Source organism: Rhinopithecus roxellana, chromosome 1, assembly GCF_007565055.1.
Source record: "Rhinopithecus roxellana isolate Shanxi Qingling chromosome 1, ASM756505v1, whole genome shotgun sequence".
In the NCBI taxonomy this organism is placed as follows: Eukaryota; Metazoa; Chordata; class Mammalia; order Primates; family Cercopithecidae; genus Rhinopithecus; species Rhinopithecus roxellana.
Window position 1 is genome coordinate 126742880 of NC_044549.1, and position 16717 is coordinate 126759596.

The following is a 16717-nucleotide window of genomic DNA, read 5'->3' on the forward strand; positions in this document are numbered from 1 at the left end:
TTTATATTAGAGCTTTATGTGACTTGGTTAAAATATTTCCTTACCTCATGGACATGAAGATGTTCGCCTAAATTATCTTCTTAAAGTTGAAGAAATAATTTAAGATTTGGGTGATTATCTTCCTCCTGCCAAACACCTGACTGTTCTAGCAGTCTGGGACCAAGCTGAGGTTTTCTCAGATGATCTGCTTGCTAGACAATCCCTGGGTACAGTCGTTCTGGAGTCTCAGCCTGGAGGAGGGGGTGTTTCATCAGGATAGCCACTTTTGGCAGGCCCTGGACTGCAACTCTTATCCCTTCAGCTCTGAAACTGCCAAAAGTGCACTTCTACTTCTCAGGCGCTTTTTCCTAATTGACAAATACTCCGTTTCCCCCAAGACAGAAGCAGCTCTGTATAGCCTCTATATAATATATTTATTCTTAAACACAATGAAGATCCTTGACTACTTTTCCTTTAAAGGAAAGTACAGAATGCTACGAGAACCCATAGCAGAAGACCTTAATGGAAGTAAGAGGTGGATAGCTGGAAGGAAACAAGTAATGGTCAGAAAAAAATGTCTAAGAGCAGAAATGAAGGATGAGTATGAGAAGATATCTTGGGAGTCGGTGGCATCCTATGATGTGTTAACAGAGGATCTTGAATAGAGACGGTCCAGGGAACAGGAGAGAATGCTGATTCAGGAAACATAAAAGATAAGTAACGTGGTTCTACTGACCATTACATCAAATAAAAAGAAATACTTATCATTACCTGCAATCTGTACTGAGCCATCTTCTCCAAGAAGAATGTTTCCAGCTTTCACATCTCTTAAAAAAAAAAAAAAAAAGTTATGTATCAAAAAATACCTATTCTTTGAAGTAACATAATTTAAGCAATTGTTGACTTTATTCATGTAATACTAGCAATATTTAAATGTTCTATTTTATATTAAAGGATATTAAGACTAATAGTAAAATTTTAGTCACTGGTACTAGGAACCCAAATATTAAAAAGAAAGCTAGAAAGGTTCTTATCATAATATCTGGAAAACACAAGTGATTAAATATTCTTGATTGTGATAAAAGTGGCCAAAGAATGTGACCCTCGCCTAATTCTACATTTTGAAATATATTTTTTGCTACACCCCAATGAATTATCAAATTTTTAAAATCATCAGTATGCAACTGAAAACAGGGAATATTCTATGCCTGTAACAAAAAGATGGAAACTACTCAGGCATCTCTATAGTTTTAACTACTCATAACAAGTAATATATAAAAACATTCTTGTTTTGAAAACCTAAACACAACTAAAAAAGCCAAAATCCCTTTGACCATCATTCTCATATCTAAGTACACTCTCCAAAGTTTTCAACTGTTATCAGTCTGGTTAACAGAATATATACCGATGACATATCTGGGCTTTTCTCCCAATGTAAACAATATTATACTATCCATTCAAATCTACAACTTAGTTTTTTTTTTTTTTTTTTTTTTTTTTTTTTTTTTCAGCAAAAACAAGTTTTTGGCAAAATTTAAAATCCCCAAATCCTAAGAGTAGCAAAACCATCTCTTCATAACCTAGGATCTCTCACAATTTACAGGGAAAGTACAAGAGGGTTCTACTGCAGCATTATTTGGAATAAAAAACAAAAACTAGTAACAGCCAGCAACAGTAGAAAGGTTAAATTAATTCTATTACATCCATGGAATAATGTCAATCAACATGTTGTGACATGAAATGCTAACATACATTATTAAATGAACAAATCAAAGAGACCAGTGCATTTTATACAACACCATTAATGTTGCACAAACACACCCCTTTCCCTTGCCAAATGGGATTTTTGTGGCGATTAATGGAATTGAAGTCTAGGGAACAGTATTTGAATAACTTGTGGGAATACAGTCATTTTGTAATTAAAAGTAAACGTAATCAAATAAGCAAAAGAAAGGCAGCCCTTGAAGCTACACAAGAAAAGCAAGGCCTGCTCATGGAAGAATGTCTTGTCATGAAAAGGAGCCAGTGAAAAGCACAGCACTTCATCCTATTCCTGTCCCTGTTTTCCTCCATGTTTAGATATAACCATTCCTTGGCAAACAATGAATAAGTTTCACAACTGTGTGCAGAAGCAGCATCATACCACAGTATACAATGCCTTTCCTGAATAAACACTGAAGCATAAGGAAAACATGTTACTGAATATTCTGTACTGCTTATAAACCCAAGCAATTTATAGGTAGTTCTCCCAGAGGCTGACTAAGCAGAGTGCAGGCCAGTCTGTTTTAGTCCATGAATCTAGTCTCAGATTCTAATCACTACAAACAGGAGAGAATAGAGGACATTCTCTTTCCTCTGTGACAAAGATCATCCAACTGAGTCAACCACTAACTTCCAGTTCCCTTTTCTGAGCTCACCTAAAACCCAATGGGGGAAGAAAAGTATAGTGTAGTCACTCCCTCCTCTGTGTTTTTGCAGAAGGCTGTACTATAACGTTAGCAAGGTGTATTATATGATCATATTTCTAGGTCTGTCTCCCTTTCGTATTTCACCACGAGCTAGATCTGGGCCTGTATCTTAATATACTACTATAGTCACCTGTACTTATTTAGCATTATTATTAGTACATAGGTGGCATTATTCAAATAGGAGGAGCTATTCTTCAAATAGATTTAAATAACTATTTAAATTTGTAACAAATATTATATAACCATTGAGGAGATGACCTGCCTCAAATCCTCTTCTGGGGAAAAAAACAAAAAAAGTAGTGTATAAAATAAGAAAGAAAAAATGCCAACCAAACACTAAAAAATACTAGACTATTCCCTCCCTGCTTCCCCAATCCCCACTCCCCACCTCCTAACTCTGTTCCAAACATTAGGGTTATAAACGAATACGTTACGGTAAAAAATGGGAACAATCTAATTTTCCGTCAAAAGGAGACCAGTTATACATCTAAACTATAAATTACTATGAATACTAATGAACATACATGTTGACATGGAACTATCTCCAAATACATTATTAAGTGAAAAATGAATGCTAAATATAGTATGTGGCCATTTGTATTTTCTTTAAAAGAAAAACATGACACAGAGACATACATTATGTTTATATTGACAGAAAATAATCTCTCAAAGGAGTCACAAGAAAATGGCAACAAGTGATTCCCTTTGGACCAGGGTATTGTGGATTCATAAAAGGAAGAAGACTTAATAGTTTATGTTTGAGGACAGTTTCAGATTTACATAAAAGTTGAGATGCTAGTGCATAGGAGTTCCTACACACCTCACACTTAGTTTCCCTTATTATTAACATCTCATATTAGTACAGTACTTTTGCTACAATAAATGAACCAGTATTCATATATCATGATTAGATAAAGTCCACAGTTTACTCAGATTTCTTTACTTTTTACCTAATGTCCTTTTTCGGTCCCAGGATCCTGCCCAGGATACCATACTATATTATATTCAGTGGCCATGTCTCCTTAGGCTCCTTTTGGTTGTGAGTTTTTCACATTTTCTTTGCTTTTGAGAATCTTGACAGTTTTGAGGAGTAATGGTCAAGTATTTTGTAGAATGCCCCTCTACTGGAATGTATACAATGTTTTTCTCATGGTTAGATTGGTGTCAGGGGATTTTGTAAGGAAAACCATAAAAGTAAGGTGCCATTTTCATCACATCATAGGAAAGGTATATTGTATCAATATAATTTAACATCAGTGATGCTGAGAAGACTTATTTTGTACCATACACCATTTTGTGCTGTTTGAATTTTTAAACCCATATATACATATTACTTACTCAAATCATGTTTTACAAGTTTTAGTCTTTTGTAAATGAAGAGACAATAATCCATTTTCAGCAGAGCCTAAAATTCGAGTGACTACTTTTCCTGATCAATTCCCCAGATAATCAATCCATGTTTCCTTTTGAAACCAAAAGTGTAATCTGTAGAACAGCTTCCAGGAGTAAAAGCAGAATAGCACAATTTACTGGACAATAAAAAACACCACAGCCTGCCATCAAACAGGACAACTAACCTTTCAAGGAAAAGATTTGTAACTAAATATCTGGAAATCAATATAGTCCCCAGTTAAAGAACTTTCTTACTCAGCCACAAAGAGTATCAAGCAAACCAGTAGCTCCAAAAGCTAAATCCTCCATCCACTCTTAAGTAGCAAGAAAAGTTTTGCTTTTTACTGCTTAATGTCATTTCTCACATGTCACTGTTGCCCCAAAGTTACACATTCCTTCTAAAATTAAAAGGAATATCGTAGACATGCTTGACTTTTCATTAATACAGAACACAAGTTTCTGCCCATAACATTTTTATTACTCATCAATAGGCACCATTTATGGAAAACTTGAAAAAGGTCAAGAAAAGCAATGAATCAAAACCAAAGGTGTAAACACACTACATTTAAGCATCTTAAACTGACAAAATATTCAACATTTCTGTTACAACCAGCCTCTCTAACGGGAAAAATATTTGGGTAGATACAGAGAGAAAAGTCTGATTTAGAGACCTATTCATCCTACTCAAAACCTCTAAAGCCTAGAAGTCAAAGAGAAAACACAGCAGAGATACAGGAAAATTACTTTACCTAATCCACTAGGGCTGACATACAAATCCACCTGAAATCACAAGTGGACTTTGAAGATATGAGAAGTAGCAAGACATACTAAAAATATCTGCCTCTGCTTCCCAATACAACAACTTTCTCCTAAGCCTAGGTCTCACTGTATTACAGAGCTGGTTACCGCTAAAGTTTAAGTAATGGTCAGCCTTGGCTGCACATTAGAATTACCTAGGTAACTTTTAAAAGTCCCAATGCCAAGGCCTCACTCCAAACCAATTAAATAAATTTCTGGCAGTGGACCCAGGTATCAATACTTCTTAAAGTTTCCCATATTCCAATATGCAGCCCGGGTTGAAAGTCTATGATTTAAAGTATCAGAGAATTCCCATTCCAGCTAAATGGCAACCTGTGCATTGGAAAACAAACTTTCATCACTACTATACAGGCCCTTGACCCAAAACACACTCTTCCCTAGCTACAAGCACAAAGAGATGCTAGATAAATTAGGGGAAAAATACCACACAGCTAGACGCAAAGTAAAGAAAAAATTCTCAAGGTTCAGAAATGAAAGAGACACTTAAGAGGCAGAGCAGTAGGTAAGCCCTGGGAGACAGAACAGCGAAACTGGCCAAATGGCTAGGGGGCTCAGGTTTTCAAATCCACAGGTAATAGAAAACATGGCACTGGGCCGATATAAGGTTAGGAGCTAAAACTGAAACCCCCTAATAAAACCAAGAGCCTCGAAAGATTAGGCCACAATGAAAGATATGCTTACCAAAGGTTAGACTAAGTATAGCTATAGTAAAATAAGATCTTAATTATCTTTATAAAACATTTAAGACCTAATTGTCTTTACAACAAATAAGATCTAATTATCTATAAAACAAAAACATTTCTAGGAGTAAAAAAGGTCATTTTATAGGAGTAAAAAGGTCACTTTATAGGAGTAAAAATGTCATTTTATAGGAACAAAAGGAATAATTCACCAGGAAAATAACAATCCTGAACCTGTATGTACCTACAACATCTATCACAGTGTTCAAAGGAGTCATTATAGCGGTTCCTGGGACCGTGCCACAGATAGCTGGACAAGTTCCAATGCAACCTGATACTTAGAGCCCCGCTCAAAGGATGCTGATTTACAGGTTAGCTGATATGAAGGACCAGACAGAATGCCCAAGTGAGGTACATACTGTCTAATGCCCAATGAGTCCAAATAGAGTGCTAGGCCTCCTTTTTGGTGGCGTGGTGAGGGTAGCAGAGGGTCAAAGAGACAGCAGTTTTTCCTCAACTGTCAAAGGGACTAAACATTGTGAATCTGCCCAAATAGTCTCAGGAAAGTTTATTTGGCAAGCAGGCCTTTGAATTTTGTTGCATCTAACAACTACCCCTGCTGGCAGAGGTGTAATAACAGTACAAGTCAGGGCCACTATCTTGCTAATAAACAGGACATCAAGAGATCATCTATACAGGAAAAGCTTTGGACATCAGAAGGTAAAGGAATTTTAGGATGTAATCTTATCCAGTTCAGTATGTAAGGAGCTTGTCACTTCTGTCTTCACAACAGGAAAAAAGTCTGAAAATCAACAATTCTTCTTAGATACATCAGAGACTGAGGTCACAGGGCAAACTCCTGCCTCCAAAAATGTAGACAGGAAGATAGACTTGCAGTTTAATGGAGCAGATGCCCAGCAGCAGAAGACTATTGCTGGAGTCAGTACTGGGGTATAAAAACTTAAACTGTAATTGACAAATGCCTGGAGGCTCAGTGTGGACCAGTTTGAGAGTTAAAAACCCCAAGGGGACCCAGTCTAAGGGAGACTCATACACTTGGATGGGTTGGATGAGCTTTACCTCCTACAGCCCCACAAGGTTCTCGGGGTATACAGGAGAAAATTCCCCTAATTTCACACAGGAGAAAGAACTAAGTAATTAATTTGAAATATGCCCTGAGCATTCTATTCTCCTTAACGAAAACCTGTCCTCAAGGGAAACTATTTTATCAGGGCTTAATCACCTTGGTTTTACCAGAACTTAACCCATCTATGGGAAGGGAGATACCCAGTCTCAGTCCCATCAAGCCTTCCTGTCTCACCTTGAGGGGGAACTGAGAAGCACTTGTGCAGGTGACAGCCCAGGAGCAGAGGCTCACTAAAAACAGTGAGCTGGGTAGGGGAGATAAAAATCTTCACAGAAAGTCAGAGGAAAAAGAACACCCTACCTATAGAGGAACAAAGGTATGAATTAACATCCCACATCTCAGAAACCATGCAAACAAGCAGAGTGGAGTGAACTGTTTAAAGTGTCAAGAGAAAAAAAAAAACCTAGAATTTTGTATCCAGAAAAACTATCCTTCAAAAGTAAAGAAGTACTTCTCTCAGACAAATAAAAAACTGAGGGACTTTGCGGTGGGCAGAACTGCCTTGCAAGAAATGTTAAAAGAACTTCTTGAGAGAGAAGATAAAACTTGGATCCACATGAACAATGGAAGAGCATTACAGAAAGAATAAATGAAAATAAAATGAAATCTTTTATTCTCTTATTCTTAATTGATCTAACAGTCAACAATTTCTTCAAAATAATAACAACAACAATGTATATAATGATTACAGCTTGTGTGTAAGTGAAATAAATGACAATATTTTAAGGGAGGAATTAGGAATATTCTGTTATAAAGCACTTGTGCTACCCATGAAGGGACAGAGTGCTATTTGAAAGTGGACTTAGATTTCCTGTAAAATGTATACTGTACAGGGCAACTACTAAAAAAGGTTTTTTAAAAAGTATAATTGGGCCGGGCGCGGTGGCTCACGCCTGTAATCCCAGGACTTTGGGAGGCCCAGACGGGCAGATCATGAGGTCGGGAGATTGAGACCACCCTGGCTAACACCGTGAAACCCCGCTCTACTAAAAATACAAAAATTAGCCAGGCGCGGTGGCGGGTGCCTGTAGTCCCGGCTACTCGGGAGGCTGAGGCAGGAGAATGGCGTGAATCCCGGAGGCGGAGCTTGCAGTGAGTGGAGATGGCACCACTGCACTCCAGCCTGGGCGAAAGAGCGAGACTCCGTCTCAAAAAAAAAAAAAGTATAATTGAGGCCAGGCACGGTGGCTCATGCCTGTAATCCCAGCACTTTGGAAGGCCCAGGCAGGCAGATCACGAGGTCAGGAGATCGAGACCATTCTAACATGGTGAAACCCCGTCTCTACTAAAAACACACACAAAAAATTAGCCGGGCGTCGTAGCGGGCGCCTGTAGTCCCAGCTACTCAGGAGGCTGAGGCAGGAGAATGGCATGAATCTGGGAGGCGGAGCTTGCAGTGAGCCGAGATCGCGCCACTGCACTCCAGCCTGGGCGACAGAGCGAGACTCCGTCTCAAAAAAAAAAAGTATAATTGAGGCCAGGCACGGTGGCTCATGCCTGTAATCCCAGCACTTTGGAAGGCCCAGGCAGGCAGATCACGAGGTCAGGAGATCGAGACCATTCTGGCTAACATGGTGAAACCCCGTCTCTACTAAAAACATACACAAAAAATTAGCCGGGCGTCGTAGCGGGCGCCTGTAGTCCCAGCTACTCAGGAGGCTGAGGCAGGAGAATGGCATGAATCTGGGAGGCGGAGCTTGCAGTGAGCCGAGATCGCGCCACTGCACTCCAGCGTGGGCGACAGAGCGAGACTCTGTGTCTCAAAAAAAAAGAAAAAGTATAATTGATAACCTAAGAGAGGAAAGGAAATGGAATCATATGAAATGCTCAATTGAAACCAAAGAGGCCAGATGTGGCAGTTCATGCCTGTAATCCCAGCACTTTGGAAGGCTGAGGCAGAAGGACTGCGTGAACCCAGGAGTTTGAGACCAGCCTAGGCAACATTAGAATTACCTGGGGAACTTTTAAAAAGGTCCCAATGCCAGAGCGTAGGACCCTGTCTCTACAAAAATAAAAAACAATAGCCAGCCATAATAGTGAGCGCCTGTGGGCCAGCTATTTGGGAGTCTGAGGCAGGAGAATGACTTGAGCCCAAGAGGTCAAGGCTGCAGTGAGCCGTGTTCACGCTGCTGCACTCCAGCCTGAGTGACACAGTGAGCCCCTGTCAATCAATCAATCAATAACCAAATAAGGCAAAAAAAGAAAGACACAAAAAGATGTAATCTTAAAAATTAACTATTTAACCCTAATCCTAGAGCAAATAGGAAAGCAAAGGCCCAGAAAAGTAACTGATAAAAGAAAAAAAAAAAAAAATCAGACAACTACAAATTGTAAAGCTGAGGTTTCAATAAGTAATCAGAATATGTTGAAAAAAGCAAGGTACCATACCTCACCAAACATGCACATGCACACGCACGTGCGCGCACACACACACACACACACTCCTTAACTGGGTTACTCTTAGAATAACAGCATTTTTTAAATTTAAATTTAAATTTTTTTGAGATGGAGTCTCGCTCTGTCGCCCAGGCTGGAGTGCAGTGGCGTGATCTCGGCTCACTACAACCTCCACCTCCCACGTTCAGGCGATTCTCCTGCCTCAGCCTCCTGAGTAGCTGGGACTACAGGTGTGTGCCACCACGCCCAGCTAATTTTTTGTATTTTTAGTAGAGACAGGGTTTCACCATGTTAGTCAGGATGGTGTCCATCTCCTGCCCTCATGATCCACCCGCCTCAGCCTCCCAAAGTGCTGGGATTACAGGCATGAGTCACCATGACCAGCCTAGAATAACAGCATTTTAAAAAAATCCATATATGATAGGTAAAAATCAGTCATCTACAGAACCATTCCACTCTAGGAAAAAAATGAGTTATTAATTTCTAGTTGTCTAAATTTTCTAACCTGCTTCAGTCTTACAAAGAAAAAGAAACTTCTAAAAAAAAAAAAAAGAAAAAGAAACTTCTTTTTATGAGGATGAATGAGAACAATTGACTCTAAGGAATAATGTATAAACTAGGAATCCTGGAAACATCGAGGGTCCCCAATTTATGATGGTTCAGTTTTGACTTAATTATATTTTCTACTTGCAATGGAGTTGTGTCCCAATAAACCCATCCTAAGTTGAGAAGCATCTGTACTCTTAAAACAATAAGAATTTCCATCTAAAACTGTACCTAAGCAATTGCTCTTGTACCTGGTTAACATGTTAACAGATCACTAAAAATGAGGTACGGCCAAAGAGGAAACATTTGGGAATATTTTTTCCGGCACTGTTAAGTAGAAAAAAAAGTCCTGAAAAACAGAAAATTCCAGTCCTCTGGATTATGATAAATCTATGTATGCATACCTTGATATTAGCAATTAACATAATTCAATTAACTACCTCAGTTCTGATTCCATGTTCATCAAGTAATCTTGGGGGAAAAAAGTGCCACAGACTACCAAATACTAAATGGCTCTCAATGTCTGGAAGGAAGGAAGAAAGGACGGAAGGAAGGGAGGGAAGGAGGGAGGGAGGAAGGCAGAAGGGAAAGGGAGGGGAGTGGAGGGGAGAGGAGCGGAGTGGGGGAAGGGAGGGGAGGGGAGGGGGGAGGGAGAGGAAAGCAAAGAAAGCAAGAAATTTTTACTGCAGACGTGACCATCCTGATGAAAGGCAACATTTCACAGCCTTCCATGCAAAGTAGATATAACCATGTGACTAAAGTTCTAGCCACTGTGATGTGAACAAAAGTGGTTTCCACAACTTCCTAGTTGTTCCCTTAACCAGGTGTTCTTGATCCCAGCACTACTGATATTTGGGCTGGGTAATTCTGTCGTAAGGGGTTTCCTGGACATGATAGGATAAATTTAGCAGCATCCCTGGCCTCCACCCATTACATGTCAGTAGCACATTCCACTCCCCAACTCCAGCCCCTGTTATGACAACCAAAAATGGCTCCAGGTATTGCTAAATGTCCTGAGAACCACTGCTAATAGGAAATGGCATAACCTCTATTTCCCCTTTCCTTCCTTCCTTCCGCTGGAATGTGGATGTGGTGGAAATCAACTTGGGTCATGAAGCAAGAACTTAGAGCTAGTAGAGCAATAATATCAGAGCCTGAGTCCCTGACTCCATGGAGTCATCATACTGGACTGATGTCATTTATGCTCAGACTATTATGTGAAAGAAAAACAATAATCTTCTATAGCCCTGTAAATCAGAGGTTGGCAAACTACAGCCCACAAACTGAATCCAGTCCACTGCCTGTTTCTGTAAAAGACGCAACCATACCTATTCAGCTACAGATTGTCTATAGCTGCTTTCATACCAGAAAAACAAAGCAGTGGTGACAGAGAACATCTCACCCACAAAGTCTTAAATATTTGCTATCTGGCCCTTTACAGAAAAGGTTTGCCACCCTCTGGTGTACAAAATAATGACAATGACTGTTCACTGATTCTTGTGTGCTAAATACTATTCTAAGTGCACTGTATATATTACCTCATTTAATCTTCACAACTACTTTATGAGATAGATACTATTGCATCCCTATGTTATAGATGAGAAAATAAGGCAAAAGAGATTAAGTAACTTGCCAGAGGTTACCCAATTAGTGACAGGGTTGGGATCTGAATCTAGGCAGTCTGCTTCTAAAGACTGCTAAGAAAGACTGTGCTAATCAATGAAGCTGAGTATCCATCGACTTAATATCTGTTACATTTTTTTGGTCACTAACTCAATACAATTTTAGTCTGCCACTGAGATTAATTTTAAATATATTGTGTTGTCCTCTTTTATTTAGCATATCCATATATCTATTTTTTCAAGTCAAAGTTTTTTTTTTTTTTTTTTTTTTTTTTTGAGGCGGAGTCTCGCTGTCGCCCGGACTGGAGTGCAGTGGCCAGATCTCAGCTCACTGCAAGCTCCGCCTCCCGGGTTTACGCCATTCTCCTGCCTCAGCCTCCCGAGTAGCTGGGACTACAGGCGCCCGCCACCTCGCCCGGCTAGTTTTTGTATTTTTAGTAGAGACGGGGTTTCACCGTGTTAGCCAGGATGGTCTCAATCTCCTGACCTCGTGATCCGCCCGTCTCGGCCTCCCAAAGTGCTGGGATTACAGGCTTGAGCCACCGCGCCCGGCCGAGTCAAAGTTTTTACTTCAGAACACTGATGAAAGTATCTTTTTCCTAAACCTTTACAAATCTAGAATTTCTATAATGAATAGCAAAATTAACCCAAAATACATTTAGGGTCATTGTCTTTTTTTTTTCTTTTTAAGAATGCAATGAGTGGATTCATATCAATTTCAGGCACAAACAAATTCAGTTTCTGCTTTACTTTGTATGACTATAACATCTACTTTGCATAATGTATCAACTCTCATTTAACTAAGTGAGTAACATCCTTTTTAAAAGTGGCCTAAAATGCTGCCATTTCAAAAACATTACCTTGACATAATGTCACTGTTAAAACTGTCCTGGGAATTCCCATTCAGAATTGCCCTCAGTTAGCTTATAAGCCACTGAAAAACTCTATAGACCCATTGTATAAGCTCAGCAAATCCCCTAATAAGACCTCTTTTTTCACCAGCAAAGTAAGATTAATAACAACAATGTATTACCCATGCATGTGATAATATATAAAGTTTTTTGTTTCAAAATTAATTTTACAAATACAAAATATAATAACTTTTTTTTTTTTTTTTTTTTTTTTTTTTTGAGACGGAGTCTCGCTCTGTCGCCCAGGCTGGAGTGCAGTGGCCGGATCTCAGCTCACTGCAAGTTCCGCCCCACCTCCCGGGTTTACGCCATTCTCCTGCCTCAGCCTCCGGAGTAGCTAGGACTACAGGCGCCCGCCACCTCGCCCGGCTAGTGTTTTGTATCTTTTAGTAGAGACGGGGTTTCACCATGTTAGCCAGGATGGTCTCGATCTCCTGACCTTGTGATCCGCCCGTCTCGGCCTCCCAAAGTGCTGGGATTACAGGCTTGAGCCACTGCGCCCGGCAACTTTTTTTCTTTAGAGATTTTCTTTAGGAATTTCTTTAGATAGAACAAAAATGTATTTATTTCTTATGACAATCTCAAGGCAACCAAATGCACATGAAGAGTGGAGTCTTTCAGCTACAGCTGAGTGAAGAAAACAGATAAATCTTCCCCCTTAAAAAGCAATCTTAAAGCTGGACAAATATGATAACACAACCATTTCAGTGCTCTGGAAATCAACCTGAGAAACATTTTATGCTTGAAAAACAGCTGCACTTCAGGTAAGAACACTGAGACTCTATGGTGTTCTGCTCTGGAACTAGCCCCAACACTTCCTAGCCCAGCTCAGTCAGCATGGAGGTTCTAAGGCAGACAGACCATGAAGACTGGCAGCTTCTCTGTCACAGTTAAAAGAGGCTCCTTTGATTGGACATGGTAGGCAACATCTATAGCCAGTGACACTGTCAACTAAAGTGACATTCTGAAGGGTGACTAGCAGGAGCAGGTCAACAGTGGCTCTACTAGCCTGTCATAGCAGTCTAGATAGAGACAAACATATTCTTGGCCAAAGGTACACAGTGGAGACAAAGAGGCCCCTGCTATGGCCTATCCAAAAATGAAACCCAGGCAAACTGGAAAACAGAAACTGAACTTAGAAAATGTTCATTTCTAAACCCACAGAAAAATCCAATGGAAGACAGCCAAACAGAACCCTCTGATCATCTTCCTCACAGAAACACCAAATTGAACAACTACCTACATGAAAAAGCACCTTCCTAAGAACCAAAACTCAGGTGAATGATCACAGTACCTGATTTCAACTTCACATCACTGTTAGAGACACTAACGGTGATAGGAAAGACAGTCTTGAATTGTCAATGCCACCCCTTCCCCACCCCCTGGCAGTAGCTGCAGGACACAGAGGGAGAATCTGTGCTTGCATTGGAACTCAGTGCTGTTCTGTCACAGCAGAAAGCAACGCCAGGTAGAACTTAGCCAGCACCCATGGAGGAAGCACTTAGACTGGCTCTAGCCAGGGGGAATTACCCATCTCAGCAGTCAGAACCTGAGTTCTGTCAAGTCGTGCCTCTGCAGGCTAAAGTGCTCTGGGGTCCTAAATAAATTTGTAAGGCAGTCAAGGCTACAAAGAATGCAATTCCTGGGCAAGTTCTGGTGCTGTACTGGACTTGGAGCCAATGGACTTGCAGAGCACACAACCCAGTGCGACACCAGTGGGGCAGCCAAGGGACTGCTTGTGCCACCCCTTCCCCCCACCCCAGGCAGCACACTTGCAGCTCTGGGAGAGACTCCTTTCTTCTGCTTGAAGAGAATAAAGGGAAGAGTAGAGGACTTTGTTGTGCAACTTGAATATCAGCTCAGCCACAGTGGAACAGGGTACCAGGCAGAGTGTAGCTCCTAGATGACATTTCTAGACACACCCTGGGCCAAAAGGGAACTCATTGCCTTAAAGAAAAGGACCTAGTTCTGGTAGGATTCATCACCTGCTAACTAAGGAAACTTTGGTCCCTGTATAATTAGCAGTGGCAACCAAGCAGTAGTTGCTGTGGACCTTAGGTGAGACTCAGAGACATGCTGGCTTCAGGTGTGACCCAACACATTCCAAGCTATGGTGGCTATACGGAGGGACTCCTTCTGTTTGAGAAAAGAGGGAAGAGTAAAGGGAACTTTGTCTCACAGCTTAGTTACCAACTGGACCATGGTTGGGTAGAGCACCAAGCAGACTCTTGGGGTCCCCAATTCCTTGGCTCTTGGATGGCATTTCTGGACCTGCCCTGGGCCAGAGGGGAGCCAGCTGCCCTGAAGGGAGAGTCCTAGGACTGGCAGCATTCACCCCAAGCTGACTGAAGAGCTCTTGGGCCCCAACTGAACACTGGGGGTAGCCAGGCAGTACTTGCCATGAGCTTGGGGCAGTGGTGGCCACGGGGAGAGACTCCTCTACTTGTGGAAAGGGGAGGGGAGAGTGGGAAGGACTCTGTCTTGTGGTTTGGATGCCAGCTTAGCTGCAGTAGAACAGAGGACCAGGTAGATTCCTAAGGTTTCTGACTCCAGGCCCTGGCTCTCTGATGGCATCTCTGCACCCACCCAGGGCAAGGGTAAAATCACTGCCTTGAAAGGAGGAACACAGGCCTGGCTGGCTTTGCCATCTGCTGATTGCAGAGCCCTAAGGCCTTGAACAACATAAGAAATAACTGGGTAGTGGTTACCATGGGCCCTGGGGGAGACCCAGAGCTGTGATGTCTTCAAGTCTGATCCAGGACAGTCCCAGTGGTGGTGGCCACAGGGGTGCTTGTGTCACCCCTCCCCCAGCTCCAGACAACTCTGCCCAGAGACAGAGAGACCACATTTGCTTGGGAGAAAGCAAGGAAAGAGAAGAAGAGTCTCTGCCTGGTAATCAGAGAATTCCGCAGGATCTTATCCAAGACCACCAAGGTGGTTCCCCTATGAGTCTGTAAGAGTCCAAGACTAGTCTGGGCAACACAAGAAGACCCAATCTCTACAAAAAAATTTTTTTTTAATTAACCAGGTGTAGGGTCCAGCCCTACAGGGCTTAGAGGGTATTCTCCCTGTGCGTGGAGAAGAGAGATTGTAATAAATAAAGACATAAGACAAACAGATAAAAAGAAAACAGCTGGGCCTGGGGGACCACTACCATCAAGATGCAGAGACCGAAAGGCTGGGTGCACTGATATTTACTGCATACAAGACAAGGGGGGCAGGGAAAGCAGGGTGAATCTTCTAAGTGATAAGGTGAAGCAAGTCACGTGATCATAGGATAGAGGGCCCTTCCCTTTTAGGTAGCCAAAGCAGAGAGAGAAGGCAGCATACATCAGCGTTTTCTTCTATGCACTTATAAGAAAGATCAAAGACTTTAAGACTTTCACTATTCCTTCTACCGCTATCTGCTATCTACTACGAACTTCAAAGAGAAACCAGGAGTACGGGAGGAACATGAAAATGGACAAGGAGCATGACTACTGAAGCACAACACCACAGTGAGGGGTTTAGGCCTCCGGATGACTGCGGGCAGGCCTGGATAATATCTAGCCTTCCACAAGAAGCTGGTGGAGCACAGTGTCCCCTGACTCTTCCTAGGAAAGGAGACTCCCTTTCGTGGTCTGCTAAGTAATGGGTGTCCTCCCAGACACTGGCATTACCGCTTGATCAAGGAGCCCTCAAGTGGCCCTTATGGGGGCGTGACAGAGGGCTCACTTCTTGCCTTCTAGGTCACTTCTCACATGCCCCTTCAGCACCTGACCCTATACTCGCCGGTTATTCCTAGATTATATTAGTAATGTAACAAAGAGTAATATTAAAAGCTAATGATTAATAATGTTTATAAAAATAATTGATAGTTGTCCATGATCATCTCTATATCTAATTTGTATTATGACTATTCTTATTCTAACTATGTTCTTTATTATACTGAAACAGTTTGTGCCTTCAGTCTCTTGCCTTGGCACGTAGGTACTCTTTCGCCCACAACCAGGCATGGTGGCACATGCCTGTAGTCCCAGCTACTGTAGGAGAGGCTGGGGCAGGACGATTGCTTGAGCTGAGGAGTTTCAGCTGCAAGTGAGCTACAATCATGCCACTACATTCCAGCCTGGGTGACAGAGAGAGAATCTGTCTCTAAAAAGGAAAAAGAAAAGTCAGTTCCCTTCAAACTCATGCCATCCAGCTTTAATATTATACTTTCTGTCTCTCTTTGTTGTTCATTAAGTCTTGCTTTCCAAGTCATCTTGCCTTATCTCAAGAAACTTTAACAATCACAGAGACAATCCATGTAATATCCTGCCTCTGAGTTCACTGATGCCATCTCTAAAGACCCCCTCCTCCACTCTACCTGGGTCATCTACTTCCTCCGTTTTTTATCTTGTTATCACCAAAACTGACCCAATTATGAAATTACTAATTCAGACACCCCACTCTCCTATCTTTCGAGATAACTGTTCAACTACTCTACTATGACTACTCTGATTTCAAAGATCACTAGTCCACTGACCTGTCTTGATTTTCCATCAGCCTCATCCAGTTTTCAAGATTTTAATCATGCTCTAATAACCTGACTCCCTCTTGTCCCTTTGTTCCACAAGTTGCCTGTTTGGAGCCCAAGTCCCAAACAGTATCTTTAGCAAAACTAAAAGACAAAAACGGAGAGAGTAATTTTTTTTTTCTTTTTGACACAGAGTCTTGCTCTGTTGCCCCAGCTGGAGTGTAATGGCATGATCACAGCTCACTGCAGATTCAACCT

The 16717-nt window shown here is 41.4% G+C and overlaps 1 protein-coding gene across 2 annotated transcripts in view; it reads right to left on the reverse strand.

The window, feature by feature from the left end:
- OXSR1 (oxidative stress responsive kinase 1) overlaps positions 1-16717 on the reverse strand; it is a 94350-nt gene that overhangs the window by 40625 nt on the left and 37008 nt on the right. For both annotated transcript variants that reach the window (XM_010357248.2, XM_030930698.1), the window contains one exon: positions 751-806. In XM_010357248.2, coding sequence (XP_010355550.1) covers positions 751-806 — 56 coding nt within the window. The remainder of the gene's footprint in view (positions 1-750; positions 807-16717) is intronic.